Genomic DNA, 17827 nt, shown 5'->3' with positions numbered 1-17827 from the left:
TATGAGTGAGTGAATTTTAGTATATTCACAAAGTTGTGCAACCATCCCCAGACATAACTCCCAAACCCCACACCCATCACCCATCAGGGATCACTTCCCACTTTTCCCTCCCCAGCCCCTGGCAGCCACTATTCTGCTTCCTGCCTGCCTGGGTTTGCCCGTTCTAGCCATTTTTCTATCAATGGAATCATAGACTGTGGCCTTTGTGGCTGGCTTCTTTCACTCAGCATGACATTTTCAAGGTTCATCCATGGGGTGCTGTGGACCAGCACTCTGCCTGTCTGTGGCTGGAAATATTCCAGGGCTTGGTGTTATGGGCTGAGTTTGAGTTGTGACCTCTTCAAATTCCTACGTTCAAGTCCTAACCCTCAGAAACTCAGAATCTGACTGTGTTTGGAGACAGGCAAAGGGGTAATTAAATTGGAATCAGGTCACTAGGGTGCGCTCTCATGCCATCTGCCTAGTGTCCTTGCAGGAGGAGATGAGGACACACACACAGAGGGACAACCACATGAGGACCCAGCGAGAAGACGCCATGTGCAAGGCAAGGAGAGAGGCCTTAGAAGGAACCAGCTCCACCAACACCTTGATCTTGGACATCCAGCCTCCAGAACTGTAAGAAAATAAATTCCTACTGTTTAAGCCCCCACAAGTCTGTGGTACTTTGTTATGACAGCCAAGGCCAACTGCTACACACAGACACACGCCAGTTGGTTTATGGATTCATCAGCGGATGGTCATTTGGGTTCAGTGATATAGAAGAGAGCAAACATGGCTTTAGTTGTCACTAGGTCCTTATCCTGACCATCCTCCCCAACTGCCCCACTCTTCTCTGTCTTAAGCCAACGTATCAGGTTTACCACACGATTGACTCATTGCTATGGTCTACATGTTGGCGTCCCCTAAAAATTCCTATGTTGAAACTTAATCCCCGGTGTGATAGTATCAACAGAGGAGACCTTTAGGAAGGATTGGGTTATGAGCACTCTGCCCTCATGAATGGGATTCCAGGCATACCTTGTTTTATTGCACTTCACAGATATCGTATTTTTTACAAATTGAAGGTCTGTGGCAACCCCATGTCAAGCAAATCAGCACCATTTTTTTCCAGTAGCACATGCTCACTTTTTGTTTCTGTATCAGCAATGTTTTAGCAATAAGGTGTTTTAAACTAAGGAACGTACATATTTTTGAGGCCTAATGCTATTACATACTTAATAGACTGCAGTATGGCATAAATGAATTGTTTATGTACCAGGAACCAAAAAGTTTACGTGACTTGCATTATTGCAATATTCGTTTTGTCTGGAACTGAACCCACAATATCTCTGAGGTATGCCTGTGGTACCCCTGTAAAAAAGAGGTCTGAGGAAGCTTGTTCGTCCCTTATCCCATGAGAGGACACAGCTAGAAGGTGCCATCTTTGAAGCAGAGAACAAGCTCTCACCAGACACCAAATTTCCTGATTCCTTAAGAATAGATTTCTCGCCTCCAGAACAATGAGCAGTAAGTTTCCATTGTTTATAAATGACCCAGTCTCAGGTATTCGGTTGTAGCAGCCCAAAAGAAGGGACTAAGACACTCACCTTCTTGAAAATTGTTTTCAATTATTGTACTCCATTTGTGGAACTCGTGTCGGAGTCTGGTAAACAGCCGAATGTCTTCCTCTCCTACAGTTTCCTCTCCTTGTATGAGAGCGGTGATGTCCTGATTAAAGGCATTAATTTTCTGTCAAGAAGAAAAACATCAGTATAAGTGGATAGACTTCAAATCCAAGTGTCAAGGTCATTTGGAGGCCGTGCCTATGTGGAGGGTGGGGAGTCACTCTTTGCTTTCTTATGGGACACTGTGGATCAGGGGAAAGAAGAGGTTTTGGCACCGGAAAATCCTATCCCACCCCTTACTGCCTTAGGGATCTGGGTGATGCTTGTGACAGAGGGGGCACAATGCAGCCTGAGCATCCCTCGCTGCTGACTCCACCCCCACACCCGCACTCCCTGCCCTGCCTCCCTCAGCCCTGTCCACCCTTTGAGTGCTACGGGCCAGGTGTCTTTGGACCAGCCTTAGGGGAGTGAAGAAGGAAGTGCATAAGGCCCAGGGTCCCTTTTTTGACCATGACAAGTGCTTCTCCAGCTCCATGCAGCTGGCAACACTCACATCTATCAGGAAGAACATTTTTTCATTTTCATCTTCCGGGATGTCGACACCATACTTTTGTAGCTCCTCTGTTATTGTCTGGTGACTCTCCTTGATTTGACCTTCTAACAGGGGCAGAGATTTCTGAGGAAAATGGAGAGAAAATAATGGAAATTTATAAAGATGAACAGAGAATGAAAAGGAGGTTCTGGGCCTCCCTCTGCAGAGGAGCTGTGTGGGCCATTTGACTTCCTGGCTTCCTCTAAAAGGAAGCTTTTCCAGACCCGGGGGCGGGGGCGGGGGGCACACACTAGGGACACTGTTTTCTGCCCAGGTCTTCCCCCTTCCCCACTCCTGAGACAGCAGCCTCATGGGCAACACTGAGGCACCCACTGTGCATGGGTCCTGGGCCCCGGTAGAGTGACCCAGGAGCAGTTCCTCTGTGGTCATATTAGGTAAACTCTCCGGAAGGAGACTAGAGAGATCCACTTGTCTAGTAGGTTCTGAAAAAGTGGCATTTGGAGCAATTTGAGATTCAACAAATTTTATGTTGTTTGCAATCAATAAAAAGTGATCAGAGACTTATGTTTTTAACAATACGGTTGACGCCGTATGCTGGCTCACCCTTCCACGGCAAACATCTAAAAATGCCAGCTGACATGGGAAAGCCGCACCTTTAAATGTATCAGTGGACTCACAAGTTAGTGAGGGGTAGTCAGAGGCCAGCCCCAGTAACAGTGGCCAGGCAGGGGCTCAAGGAGAAGGCAGCAGTGGAGCCCGGCTCAGCCACAAGGGCATCTGTCTAGGTAAGAAAACTCGAACGGGAACCTATGAGCCTGACTTGGTGCAGAGGCAAAAAATCAACCCCCATGGGCTTGCTCGAGGTGGGGAATCTAATAAGGAAGCATCCTCTTTCTGCATACAGTGGGACCCCAAAGAGCTCTACGCTCATCACGGTCAGCTGGAAACCACTCCGTTCTACACCTGCATTCCTGGGGACTGCGTGGAAGACCTTGCACTCTGGTGCTAAGTTGAAAATTTGAAAAAGGCCAGTCTGGCCAACATGGTGAAACCCTGTCTCTACTAAAAATACAAAAATCAGCCAGGCATGGTGGTGTGCACCTGTAATCCCAGCTGCTCAGGAGGCTGAGGTAGGAGAATTGCTTGAACCCAGGAGGCGGAGATTGCAGTGAGCCGAGATCACGCCACTGCACTCCAGCCTGGGCAACAGAATGAGACTCTGTTTCAAAAAAAAAAAAAAAAAAAAGAAAAGAAAAGAAAATTTCAAAAAGGAAGAGACTACATTCAGGCAGATTTTTAAAAAGAACCACAGAGAGCTTTTACAAAGCTTTTAGAAGTTAAAAAATATGTTCATTAGAATGACTAAGACATTATAATAGTGGTTGTCAACGAGAAAGGAAGAGTTAGTAGCTTGTGCATAAGATTTTAATTTTTATTTTGGCCCAGTAGATATAGTCTATCAGCATCCCCCCAGACTGTGGTCCCCTGAAAAGCAATATCCACATTGTCTGGGGGCTTGCTGGAAATGCAGAATTCTAGGCCCCACTCCAGACCCACAGAATCTGAATCTGCATCTTAACAAGATCCTCAGAAGATCTGTGTGTACAGTGATGTTTAAGAAGCCAGCAAGGTTCAGCTCTGTGTTTGTAGTATTCTTTTTAGAGAACCCACAGCTCTGCCCGTGCTTACACAGATGTGTGTGATGAGCTCGCTGGTAAGTTTTTCTGCCAGGCAGGGAACCGTGGCCTTTCCTTCCTCCAGCAGATCCCTAGAAGAGAACACAGGACCGATTTCCACCTTGATGTAGCCAGAACACGCATGTCTGCCTTTTTGCTGTTGGGGAAAGTCAAGGCAAATTTCAGTTGCTTACAACTGGATGGAATGTCTTGCAGTTGGTACCCAACAAATACTCAGAATTGGACTGAATAGGATTATGACTGAATTTTAGCAATCTAGGATATTTCAACAAAGATATGGAATGAGCCCTTCCAGCTGATATAATAAATGTGTATCATGGTGTTTGACTATAGACTTGGTCATCACAAAAATACACAGACATGTATAGATATGTTTTTATAACACATACCCCCTTCTATGTGTAATATGTGTAGGTAATCATAATGGATACAGACCTAGCTTCATACGAATACATTGAAGCATATTGAGATAAATGGGTAGCAGAACACTGAGGAGAAGAGACACAAGATATCTTGTCCGAGATAAAAACTTAAACCATGGGCTGCCTGGAGGAAGGAAGGCAAGCATCTTCTCACTTGATCCAAATTTGTGCTCACAGAGTGAGTTATTACAGGGTTTCCCACATTTTATAGGACATTTTAGGATAAAGGCAGCAGTGAAGCATGAGTTTCTGTGCCTTTTTGTGAGAGTATACTCATACCTAAGCTTCAGTTTCTCTATTTTTCTAAATTGTGGTAAAATACATATAACATAAAATTGACCATTTAACCATCTTCAAGAGTACACTTGAGTGGCATTAAGTACATTCACACTATTATGCAACCATCACCACTGTCTGTCTTCAGAACTTTTCATATTCCCAAACTGAAACAGTGGCCCCATTAAACACTACCTCCCCATTCTCTCTCTCCCGGCCCCTGGCACCCATCATTCTTTCTGTCTCTATGAATCTGACTACTCCAGGGACCTCAGCTAAGTGGAATCAGACAGTATCCGTTCTCCTATGACTGGGTTCTTTCACTTAGTAGAATGGTCCCAAGCTTCATCCATGTTGTAGCATGTGTCAGAATGCCCTTCCTTTCTAAGGCTGAAAGTATTCCATGTTTTTGTACAGACCACATCGCTTTCTGCATCGGTCCATCAATGGACACTGAGTCATCTCATCTTCTGGCAATTGTGAATGTGCAGAACGGCATGTAAGTTTCCATTTGATATTCCTGGAATTCTGAGTAATGGTTCTCTGTAGGCTTCTGGGAGAACTGAATGCGAGAATGTTTACAACCCTACATAGTCTCATCATTTTAAATCTTACCAATTTATCAGTCTTTTCCTTTTAAAAAATGTCACTTTTGGTAGGAGGGATAGAAGGTTCTTATAAACTATTCACCTACCTTTCTTCTGGGATGCTTATTGCTTCCTTTTAATATATAACTTTAAACTTTAACTATTTTGGTATAATGAGGTAAGTAAGGACAGTATTTTAATTTTTTCCCAAATATTAATTATCCCAACACCATTAATAGATACTCAAGCTGATATAGTCCACTATTGGATTCGAAATGCTGCATTTATCATGTGTCAAATATATATATCTGGGTCTATTTCTGGGCTTTCTACTTTTTTTCTATTCTCTTCTATTTATGTTTTTATAAAATATGGTTCCAGCACCATGCTATGTAAATTATTGTACATTGTTCTCTCCCTATTTTGATTGGTTTTTAGGTTTTTTTTTTCTTGCAGTATTTTGTAATCCCCTTTCTATTCTTCTAGCTGAATTCCATAGTCCTTGTTGGGGAACAAGCATAGTCTCTCACACACACACACACACACACACACACACATACACACTCCACACATCTGTGGGATGGCCGCCACTGTCCCCAGGAAGGCCTGACATCCTGGGCGTGAACTGATCCATGATGAAACCCATGCGAGCGCACCTGAAATATGGGTGGTCCTCAAAGAAGACCTTCTCTCTCTGCAGGGCTTCGGACAGGCTTAGCTGGTCCTGGATCTCCTGCTGGCCCCGGCACTTGACGATCATGTAGCCCTTCTTCAGGTGGAACACGAGGTTCCGCACCACATCCACAACCTTGTCTTCAGTTCCTTTGTCCACCAGGTCAGGCTTCGTCAAGATTCCTGCGAGCCAGATGTATTTGGGGAGAGAACGCGCCCAGTCACGAGGCAAGGTGAACGAACAACACTCACGCCCCTGGCCTCCCCGGGTTTCCTCCCATCCTTGCTTGAGGACAGGCCATGGCCCCTGCAGAACCATGGGGCCGGTGGAGCCCCGCTCCAGAAAAGAACTCCACCACAAGCCGCGGGAAGGCAGGGATGCCTCCCAGAACAGCGTGTGGCTCTCCCCAAGCTCCTTCACCCGGGCCCACTGTAGAACATGCCACGTTTTGTTTATCCCTTGAGTTATGGACATCCCATCTCAAAGGCATTCTTAATGAGTACCACGTGCCTCCTGAGTTTGCCCTGCTTCCGAGCCCGCTGTGCCTTTCTGAGCAAGTAGATAAGGGTTACAAGGCAACCCAGCCAGTGAGAGTCAAAAGCAGCTCATTTCACTTGGCCTTGGTGGGCACCAAACCTGCTCCCTTAGCAGGTCTCAGTGGAGGCAGGTCCCCACTGTGCAAAGCCCATGGAGACTGGAGGGATCCTTGCCCACTGGCAGACCACCGAGCGCAGGCGGGCTCCCCCATTCTCACCAAGCGCAGGCGGGCTCCCCCATTCTCACGGAGCACAGGCGGGCTCCCTCATTCTCAGCGAGCGCAGGGGGGCTCCCCCATTCTCACCGATGGTCCTGTCTCCCTCGGGGTCCACCTCCTGGGCCATGCTCAGAGCCTCTGTGGTGGCGATGTCCACATTACTGGGGACCACCACCAGGCTGATCGTCTCCTGCCTCTGGATGTACTTCTTGATGAGTGTCTTGATCTGTAAGGAAATGAGAGGAGGTGACTCGTGAGTATGGCAAAGGCAAGTGAGAGGTGAGACAGGTCCTGACCTTGCACTTGCTTCAGGCCCTAAGAGTCCCAGGGGTATTTCCCCCAAAAGAAGTAACTTTGGAGAAATGAACCCACAAACGCAACCCTGGAGGTACCTACCAAGCTGGAATTATGAGAAAATAAATGATCTGTGGCAGAAACAGAGCTATAGGCTCAGGGAAAACCATGAGGTTTCAGATAATTAACCCCTAAGACCTCAGATCTGATGGTCACAGTGAAAAATGGTGGCCAAAAAACCCCACTTCACCCCTAAATCTTTAATGTGTAAAGTGAGATTCACTGATACTAAAATATCATTATACCTATTTCTTTCTTGCTTGTTTTGTTTTGTTTTTTGTTTTGAGACAGGTTCTTGCTCTGTTGCCCAGGCTGGAGTGCAGTGGCACAGTCATGGCTCATCGCAGCCTCCCTGGTTCAAGCAATCCTCCCAGTAGCTGACAGGTGCACGGCACCACACCTGGCTAATTTTTTAACCTTTCTTTTATAGAGAAGGGGGTCTCACCATGTTGCTCAGGTTTCTGTCAAACTCTTGGGCTCAAGGAATCCTCCTGCCTCAGCCTCCCAAAGTGCTGGGATTATAGGAGTGAGCCACTGTGTGTGGCCCATTATACTTATTTTTAATGCTCTCTTCCCACATAAGACCCTTTCCTAATACACAGCACTTTAGATATGCTGCAAAGTGTATATAACCAAAAATGAGTCATTGCATAAAACATAAAACAAATACATTGAACACATTTCCAACTGTGCCCGCTGGCCTCACTTTCTCCAAAGAAGCTTCCATTCAACTTGACAGAAGAGACTGTGACCAACGGGATCTCTAAATTCCCCACTCACACCTCCAAATACTAACTCCAAAACTCAGCTCTGGACTCACGGTTACTCTAATACAGTACCCTCTTTCTCCTCCCACCCCTCCCACAGCCCCATCCCCACGCCAAAGCCAAGGTCAGAATGGGTCTGAAGTCTGACCTTATACCCAATGTCAGCAGGCTGATTGCCCACAGCCACTCTGGTTATCCCAGGGAGGTCTATTAGAGTCAGATCCGGGACATCTTGGGAGCTGATCTCCAGGGTGATTAGCTCATGACTGATTCCCATTCCTTCCCCGGCAATGGTATTCTGGGCTAGAGAAGAGGCAGGAAAAATGAAACCCAAACAGAGCTTAGGATGAAAGGATCTCATGACGGTGAATACTCTGAAAGCATCTTCTCCTCTCTGCAAGTCATGGATAAAAGCAATTTGGAACAGATTCAATTTTCTGTGATTGGGATGAAAGAGATCTCAAAGGATACCTCAGTACTTTCCCTGCTGTTGGCCAGCACTTTGTATAGAGAGGTCTTGTGAGAACATCACCATGAGTGACACCCACTTAGACCAGTCCAAAGCTGGGCGGAGGCAAGAAGTTCTTCCTGGTAGCATTCCTAAATCCTTCTCATTGATGTCAGTAGGAAATTAGCAACCAAGCAAAATAAAAACAAATAAAAATATATGGAAATGCCTAAAATATAAACTGGAAAATTATATGGGGAAATGTGCTTATTTTTAGCAAAGATAAGCACTGGCTGTTAACAGCCCATTAAGAGATTTTATTTTGCTCCTTCCTCCTTAATGAATTTTAGGATATGAATTTGTTTCATCAAATTGTTGGCTAACACCACTTTACTCTTTTCTATGTCTAGAATGCCTTTTTGGGATGTTTGATATCAATTTAGAACTTAGGAAATAACAGCGGTTATGGTCCACTAATTGTTCCCCCAATATCCACGTACCTGCCATGTGGTCATGAGATCGGGTTCTGGCCAATGGGCCATGTGAAAATGTTAAGTGCAACTTCCAGAAAGTGTGCTTACAAAGGCAGAGATATGCCCCTTGCCATGGTCCAGCTGGCTTCAAAGTGGACTTGCTGACTAAGTCACGGGGGGGCCTTGGAAACGGAGGCCACAACCAATGAAGAAATGGGATAAGAATAAGTCTTGGTTCCTGACAATGGAATCCCCCATCAGCCCTGGTCTGCCCCCCTTCAGACTTATATGAGAGGGACAGAAAGCTTCTACATTGTTTAGATTACTGTGTTAGCAACTTGCTGGCACAATGGCATCCACATTCCCTTCCATCCCTGTATGCACGCTACTTTACAGGGTGCCTTTGTCACTTCCATGGAGAGAGAGAATCGGTCCCTTGAAATTGGGCTTGACCACGTGACTTTCTCTGGCTAAGGGGATGTTACACAATGCGACGCCAGGAGAGACTGAAAGGCGTTAGATGTCGCGTCTTGCCCTCTCTTGCTGCTGGGAACCCCTCCACCCAAATTAAGAAGTCCAGCTTAGCCTTCTAGAGGGTGAGAGACCACACAGACCAAAGGCCTGGTCACTCCAGCCAAGGGCCATCCTGGACCATCAGCCCCAGCCCAGCTAGCCCAGAGAAGAACTGCCCAGCTGGTCCATCAAATCACGAGAAATAAAAGTGGTTAAGCCATTAGTTTTAAGATGGGTTTGTTATACAGCAAGGGCTAAGGCACACAGTTATTTTGAGTTTTCTGCTGCAGGCAGCCAACTTAATCCCAACTAATTCAAAATCATGGTTTGTCAATAACATTATTTATCTTTCTATAAACAGTCAACAAATGTGATTAATGCTCCATCTTTACAAATGCTAAACCCATCCCTTCCTACTGCTGGGCATCAGTTCATGTCTCTTCAGTACCTTCCCAGTGTGAATGAAACTTAATCATGTGACATGCTAGAAAAACATGAAGGGTCGATAGGAAGATGTTATCCATGCATTTCACAGAGGCTGTTCTTTGTCAGCTACTCTGCCCTGTCTACACTGCTGGTGTCATTTCCCCTTGCAGACACTTCAAATTGATCCTTGTGGTTTGCATTTATGGAGGCCTGCCATGAATTAGCCTAAGCTGGGTTTATGCAAACACAGCCACTCCCCTTCCCTAGAAAAGGGTGCTGGTTCTGAGTGGGGTTCAGTGACGATCCTGTCCACAACGTGGAGTTCCCTGTACAAAGGAACAGGGGGAGGAGCTCCCTCACCCCCATATCTGGCTCCTCTTCCCACCAGATCTAAGTAGGGAAGCCCTTGAATAAGGGACAGATCGTCCATATTTGGGGACATTTTAAAATTCACATTATTCTAGATACTTACATAATAAGCAATACATGTGCTTTTGAGACAGGGTCTCACTCTGTTGTCAGGCTAGAGTGCCATGGCAAGATCACGGCTCACTGCAGCCTTGACTTCCCAGGCTCAAGCAACTCTCCCACCTCAGCCTCCTGAATAGCTGGGACCACAGGTGTATGCCACCCTGCCCAGCTATTTTAATTTTTTTTTAAGAGATGGGGTCTCACTATGTTGTCCTGGCTGGTCTTGAACTCCTAGGCTCAAGCAATCCCCCTGTGTCAGCCTCCCAAAGAGCTGGGATTACAGGCACAAGCCACTGTGCCCGGCCAGAAATAAATTATTGCTATCAGAAGCTGATATCCAAGCGTGCTGGTCATAATGAGGTAAAAGAAGTAGAAGGAACTGGAGCCTGATGTGCAGGAGAAAGGGGTCCTAACAGCACAGGCCCAGGGAGGTGGGAGTATGAACAGTTACAAACAGACCCCATGCATGTCAGAAGGCTTGACCAGGCATCCAAACAGAGGGTACTCACCTTTATTAATTTCCTTTTCTACCTCTGAAGCATCCGAAATCTCAATCTCGTAGTCCTGGTAACTGACCTTGCCTCTCCACTTATCTTCGTTCACAAGTTTCTTCAGTTTCAGCACCAGCGGGCATCTGGTCACGATCCCTAGGAGGCCACACCCATATCAGTGCTCCACTTTGCTCTTAAAAGGCCTATACAGCGCCTCAGGCCCATGGTTCTCAAACTTTTGTACAATCATATGGGGAGACATTTAAAACTGGAAACTTTCTGGTCTTACCCTCTGATGTGCGGGGACATCGCACTGTGTCTGGGTGACTTCAAGAACACGCATTCTGAATATGTAACCCAGGTGAGTTTTTGCTTACTAACGCTTGAAAGCCACCACTTTCGGCTTCCTGTCTCATCCCAGTGTTCTGCCATCAGCTCAGGTGGCAGACCACATTGGGAAACCCCCGAAACTCATCTGAACATCTTCCATTATCCCCCCAACATACACACTCTACCCCCATTAGGAAAGCATTCTGCTGCTACCAGGCCACCTTACAACTGTCCTCCCACTGTAAACTCCTTCCATCTTCTACCTACCATGCCTGACCTGTATTGCAAGACCCATCCCAGGCCTGAACTCTTTGAGCCCTCACTGATATAGTTCTGAACTGGGGGACCCAAATGCGTTTATTCAGATCCTCCTCAAACTGTAAATTACGTATGACTTACGTGAAAAAAATGTGCAATAAGATAGCATTATGAAATGGTGTTCCCTCCAAATTCCTATGTTGAAGCCCTAACCCCTAATGGGACTGTATTTGAAGATAAGGCCTTTAAAGAGGCAATTAAGGTTACATGAGGTCATTAGGGTGGGCCCCAATCCAGTATGACTGATGCCCTTATGAAGAAGAGGAAGAGACAACAGAGATGCTTGTGTGCAGAAGGAAGGCCGCATGGGGGAGCGGTGAGGAGGTGGCCATCTGCAAGCCATGGAGAAAGGCCTCAGGAGAAGCTAAACCCTGATGTTGGACATCCAGTCTCTAGAATTGTGAGAAAATAAACTTTTGTTGTGTAAGCCACCCCATCTGTGGTATTTTGTTATGGCAGCCTGAGCAGACCAATATAGAATGTAAGTTCTTACCGCTGCCTCTGGGTAGGGCAACTCCTGACAGTGCCTCCAACACGGAGCTCTTGCCCGAGCTCTGGTCCCCGATGACGGCGATGGCTGGCAGGGCCAGGTCCTGCTCCACACCCAGAGCCCGCAGGGAGTCAATGAGGTCGATGCAGGGGCGCACCTTCTCCTCGTACTGGCTGCACAGGTTGTTCTCAGCCACCTGGAGGAAGCAAAAATGGAGACTTCTTCATGGCCTGCAGATCATGCTCATGATATGGTTTGGTTCTGTGTCCCTACCCAAATCTCATCTCGAATTGTAATCCCCATAATCCCTACGTGTCAAGGGAGAGACCAGGTGGAGGTAATTGGATTGTGGGGGAGGTTTCCCCCATGCTGTTCTCATGACAGTGAGTTTTCATGAGGTCTGATGGTTTTATAAGTGTTTGGCAAGTTCCTCCTTGAGTCATTCTCTCTCCTGCCACCTTGTGAAGAGATGCCTTCCTCCATGATTGTAAGTTTCCCGAGGTCTCCCCAGCCATGCGGACTGTGAGTCAATGAAACCTCTTTTCTTTATAAATTACCCAGTTTCAGGCAGTTCCTTATAGCAGTGTGAGAACGAACCAATACACTCCATTAAAGATGGCCAACTTCAATAAGTCTAATACACAGGTTACTGGAATCCCCACAAGAGAATGGAAGAGAGACAGAAAAAAATATTTGAAGAAATAATACATACAATTCCCTCAAACTTAATGAAAACCATAAACCCAAAGATCCCAGAAACTCAACAAACATTAAGCACAGCAAACATAAACATCATCAAGCCATAAGAGGGTCAAATTGCTCAAAACCAGTAATAAAGAGAAAATGTTAGGAGCAGCCAGAAAATGATATAGTGTGAGCAGAGGAACACAAATGAGAAATCTGCCGTCAATCTTATCAGAAGCAGTAATAAGTGAGAAGACAGTGAAGCAGTATTTTTAAAGTACTGAAAAACACCATCAACCTAGAATTCCATACCCAGCAAAAATATCTTTAAAAAATGAAGGCAAAACAAAGACCTTTTTAGCCATTCAAAAGCTTAACTAATTCATTACCAGCAGACCTGCACTACAGGAAATGTTAAAGAAGTTCTTCTAGAAGGAAAATGATACTGAACGGAAATCTGGATCTATACAAAGGAGTCTATACTCGAAGGGGTAACTACTACACTTTTTCCTTTCCTTTGCTATCTTTATTTAAAAGATAATTGAATGTTTGAACATCAATAATAACAATGTATTGTGGGGTTTAGGATGTATGTAAAAGATGCATGATAGAAATAGTATGAAGGCTCAGAGCAGAGAGATGGAAGTACACTGTTCTAAGGTTCTTGCACTATACATGAAGTGACAGACTATCACTTGAAGGTTGACTTATTAAGTTAAAGATATATACTATAAACACCAAGAGTTATACTTAATAAGACAACAAAGGAGACATGATGGAATCATAAAAAATAATCCAAAAGAAGGCAGAAAAAGACGAAAGGGGGAATGGAGAACAGATGGGACAAATAGAAAACAATTAGCAAGATGATATTCTCAAACCTAATTATCTTACCAGTCACATTAAATAGAAATGATCTAAATATTCTTAGTCAAAATGACTTTGAAAAAGAAGAACAAAGTCAGAGGACTAGCATTACCTAATTTCCGTAATTACTATAAAACTAAAGTAATCAAAACAGTGAAGTACTTGCATAAAAACAGAGAAAGCAGCAGACTTCACACTTGGTCCTGCCCACCTACCAGCAGCTGGGTGCAATTTTCCAAATGTGGGCTGATTGGGGTTCAGGAAGAAAATATAAGAAAATCATTTTATCTTTTACCTCTTTCTAATGACTATTTTTGTGCATGCTTCATCATAGACATACGTTTTTACTAGAATAACTTCTTTATATCAGGACAATAAGCTATTCATATTTGGGGTTAGATGATTCTTTGTTGCAGGGGCTACCCTACACATTGTAGGAGGCTTAGCCAAATACCTGGCCTCTATTCACTATTCACCCTGAGTTGTGACAACCAAGATGTCTCTAGACCTGGCCACAAGTTCCAGGGAGCAAAATGGGCCCTGACTGAGAAAGAACCACAGCCTTACCAAATGCATGAATACAATTGGTAGCCTCGGTCTTAGTTCACCTTATAACTTTTTGTTTTGTTTTCATTTATTTATACTATCTATTTACAAAAGTGTGTCAAACATAATAAAGCAAATATGCATGTACCAACCACTTGGGTTAAGAACACAAACACTCCCAGTACTTAGGACATTGCACACACCTCTCTGGGTCAACTCCTTCACCTCCAGAGGGTCCCTCTATCCTGAGGCTTGCAATCATCACATCCTTGCCTTTCTTTATAGTTTTGCCACCTGTATGTTTTTCCCACAATGGTATATTGCCTATTGCTGCCTGTTTGGGAATTTTATATGAGGGGAATCATTTTGTATATTTCCTGTAACTTGATTCTTTGGTTCAACATTGTTCGTTTGATGCAGTCATTTTGATACCTGGAACTCCAGTTCATTCCTTTTTACTACTGTATAGAATTCTGCTACTTGAATGTACCACACTCCCAGTATCCATTCCACCATGACAGGCACGTAGACAGGCTCTGGGTTTTGCTGTTATAAACAGTGCTGCTATGCACATGGCTCCCAGGGAGATGTGCAAGAGTTTACACATGGTCCTCAAGGTCCGGCACGCAGCAGAATCACCTGGAGAGCCTGGTAAAGCACAGGGGGTGGGCCCTGCCCCAGAGTGTCCAATTCACCAGGTCTAAGAGTGGGAGGAGGGGCTGGTCATTTGCATTTCAATCAACTTCCCAGGTGATGCTAATGGGCTGGGCTGGGGGCCACACTTTGAGAACCACGGTCTATCCCCAGAAGTGGAACTGCCAGATCACAAGACACACTCTGTTCTCCTTGACTGGAAAAGGCCAAGCTGCTTCCAAAGCATGCAAGTATGAGTGGGTGAGAGTTCCTCCGGCTCCACACCCTGACACCCTGACATAATTACATCTCTTACAGCCAGACGAGAGATGCACCAGGGAGGGAAATGCAGAAAAACGTAAACAGTGGCATCAGGGTGGTGGAAACGTGGTGGTCCCCTGTATTTTTCTAAATGCTTCAATGTTTTTTAAATATTGTTTGAAAAATTGTTTAACATTGCCTAGGAAAACAGAGCCAGCCTGAAACAGACCAGTGATCCATGGTAATAAGAAACTGAGCACTCTGAGTACCTGGACACTCCCTGCACTTACTCCTCTTAGCCATATAAAGCAAAGACCATTATTCTCATTTTAGATATGGAAAACCAGGCTTATAACAGGTGGAATAACTACCCACGATCACACAGCTGAGAGTGTCAGCGTCGGGACCAACTCAGGTTGGACTGATTCCAGGGGTCATGATTGGTTCTCACCAAAAATATGTCTTGATTCTGGGCAAAAAATGCACCACATGGCTTCCCTACAGAGATAATATCTTAATGATGCCCCAGGGTTTGTAGCTTGAGACTGAATCATGATGTGGGCAGGAAAAACAAACCTAGCGCTCCTTGAACCCAGGGCCTGGGCCAATTCCTTCTAGCACAGATGAGCTGAACCCATCAACAGCTGAGCCAGTGTCCCCAACCCCAGCAGCACCTCCACCCATGGTGAGCTAAGGCAACAAGTCTACATATGATTGTAAGCTGACAAGTAGAGGGTCAGGATCTGCGTCCTGGCACAGGAGAGGCGAGAGAGCAGGCATCTCTGGGCAGCAGTGGCACCACTGTAGAAAAGGGCGGCCCAAATGGGCATGGCTCATGTCACATGGATAGTGACTTTCAGAGAGCAACTTACCAAGCGCGGATTTTTCTGGGCCACGTTATCATCTCCATTCAGTAATAGAGGGTGGGATGCAGCAGCTGGATCAGCTTTTGCGATGTCCACTTCGGAAAGAACCATCTTCCTTCTTTGCAAAGTAAGCTTAAAATAAAGCAGATGCCTATTGAACAGATAAGCAGCTGTGTGCATTCAACCATGGAACCAAACCCACCACCAGAAGGGAAGGCCCCTGGAGGTGGGGACTCTGACTAGTTTTTCATGGTGATGTCCCCAGAGCGTAGAAGAGTGCCTGAGACACAGTGTGTGCTCACTGGCTCTTTATTCACGGAAAGAGAAACAGAGGGACCTAAAGAAGCCAAGGGCAGATGAAGACAAACGCTGCCTCCCTGCTCAAGGCGCTTCAAGAATATCCCTCTAGGCCGGGCCCCAGGGCTCACTCCTGTAATCTCAGCACTTTGGGAGGCCGAGGCAGGTGGATCATGAGGTCAGGAGTTCAATACCACCTGGCCAAGATGGCCAACACGGTAAAACTCGTCTCTACTAAAAATACAAAAATATTAGCCAGGCATGGTGGCAGGCAGCTGTAATCCCAACTACTCAGGAGGCTGAGGCAAAGAATTGCTTGAACCCGGCAGGCAGAGGATGCAGTTAGCTGAGATCACGCCACTGCACCCCAGTCTGGGTGACAGAGCAAGACTCTGTCTCAGAAAAAGATAGAATATGCCTCTGTTCCCCAAAAGATTTTCTAAAACTATCTCCTGTCATAATTTTAGGTGGAACTTCAAAAATGTTTTCAGCATAAATTTGAATAGTTGCAAAGGATACAACTTCTGATGCAGTTGTAATACAATTAAAAAGTTTACATTTAAAGGCTGGGCGCGGTAGCTCACGCCTGTATCCTAGCACTTTGGGAGACCAAGGCAAGTGGATCACCTGAGGTCAGGAGTTCGAAGCAAGCTTGGCCAACATAGTGAAACCCCATCTCTACTAAAAATTCAAAAATTAGCTGGAAGTTGTGGTGCGTGTCTGTAGTCCCAGCTACTTGGGAGGTGAGGCAGGAGAATCACTTGAACCTGGGAGGTGAAGGTTGCAGTGAGCCGAGATCGCATCACTGCACTCCAGCCTGGGCGACAGAGCGAGACCCCGTCTTAAAAACAACAAACAAAAATTTTACATTTAAAAATAAAATTGTTATAGAACTGTTTCCAGTGTAGCCAAGAGAATCCAAATATTATGGTAATTTGATACCCAAACCTTTAGTTTAAAACACTGCACTCCAGCCTGGGTGACAGAGCAAGACTCCGTCTCAAAAAAAAAAAAAAAAAAAAAAAAAGAACCGTGTGAGCTCTAAATCTTTTAATCTTTTATGCTCTTTCTTTTGATCATCAATTTCATATTTTCATTCTTTTATTCCCACAAATGGGGGAAATGAAACGTCATTCATTTTACTCTTGAAAGCATGTAACTGACTGCCTTATACTTGTCTGCCTTACAAATACACATGTATGTATTTGAAATTCTTTTTTTAAATGTTGTAGGACAAGTGCCTAAATATGAAATTTTACAGTGTCTAATAATCTTGGATAAAAGTAACTGAAAATCTTTCTCCTATGACTCAAAATAAATGTTATAGAAAATAGCATGCACCAACTTACCTCCAATATACGTTCCTTCAAATAAAAGTAACGTCAACAAGTTAAATGGTATCACAGAGTTGTTCTCCTGCACCTCCTTGAAATCAAGCAAAGTGTACAAGTAAGACCCAAACCCGCGGAGCACCCGAGAGTACCCACCCACCCAGTCCCATTCCCAAGGCTGAGAACCGTGCAAGTGCAGGAGGGGTGTGCTCTGAAGCCGATTCCAATTTCTCAGAATCCTTTTCCTATGTTTTGACTATTTTAACTATTTTAATAGATGGATAAAGCACAGAGCTTTGCTGCAAATCTGCTGCCTGGATCAATAATATGTAAGGATGCTCTCCTTGCTTCTCCTCGCGAGAATCTCCCCCGAGAGCCACGTGATCTTTGTCAGTACCATGAGGGTTGAAGGGATAGGTTGTTAAAACAAAACTCATCACCCCTGCCTGTCACCCTGCTCTGTAACATATCTAGCTGCACACCTGAGCCAACGCCCTTTCTCCTGTCACACTGGAGTTCACAGAAACGCCCGTGTCAGGAAGGTTGGGAAGCGCTGCCATGAGTTCATGCTGCCTTGGCTAAAGAACACGTCCCCGACACCAATACTTAAAACTATCCTTTTCTGTCTCCCTTCCCCGGGTTTACACACTTCCAGGGCAGGCACCCTTGCTTGATTTGGAAGGGAAGAAAGGGAT

At 45.2% G+C, this 17827-nt stretch overlaps 1 protein-coding gene across 5 annotated transcripts in view; it reads right to left on the bottom strand.

Annotated features, from left to right (window-relative positions):
- The window catches only part of MX1 (MX dynamin like GTPase 1), a 36281-nt gene that overhangs the window by 13980 nt on the left and 4474 nt on the right, over positions 1-17827 (bottom strand). For 3 of the 5 annotated variants that reach the window (XM_030805968.1, XM_012501726.2, XM_030805969.1), the window contains 10 exons: positions 17151-17226; positions 15511-15636; positions 11651-11843; positions 10528-10665; positions 7836-7990; positions 6654-6792; positions 5796-5994; positions 3847-3925; positions 2158-2280; positions 1587-1728 (listed from right to left, as the gene is read on the bottom strand). In XM_030805968.1, the coding sequence (XP_030661828.1) occupies positions 1587-1728; positions 2158-2280; positions 3847-3925; positions 5796-5994; positions 6654-6792; positions 7836-7990; positions 10528-10665; positions 11651-11843; positions 15511-15615 (1273 nt within the window). In that variant the 5' untranslated portion in view covers positions 15616-15636; positions 17151-17226. 5 annotated transcript variants of the gene reach the window in all.

The sequence above is a fragment of the Nomascus leucogenys genome, chromosome 25, assembly GCF_006542625.1.
Source record: "Nomascus leucogenys isolate Asia chromosome 25, Asia_NLE_v1, whole genome shotgun sequence".
Lineage (NCBI taxonomy): Eukaryota > Metazoa > Chordata > Mammalia > Primates > Hylobatidae > Nomascus > Nomascus leucogenys.
This window is presented reverse-complemented; position numbering and strand designations above follow the sequence as displayed.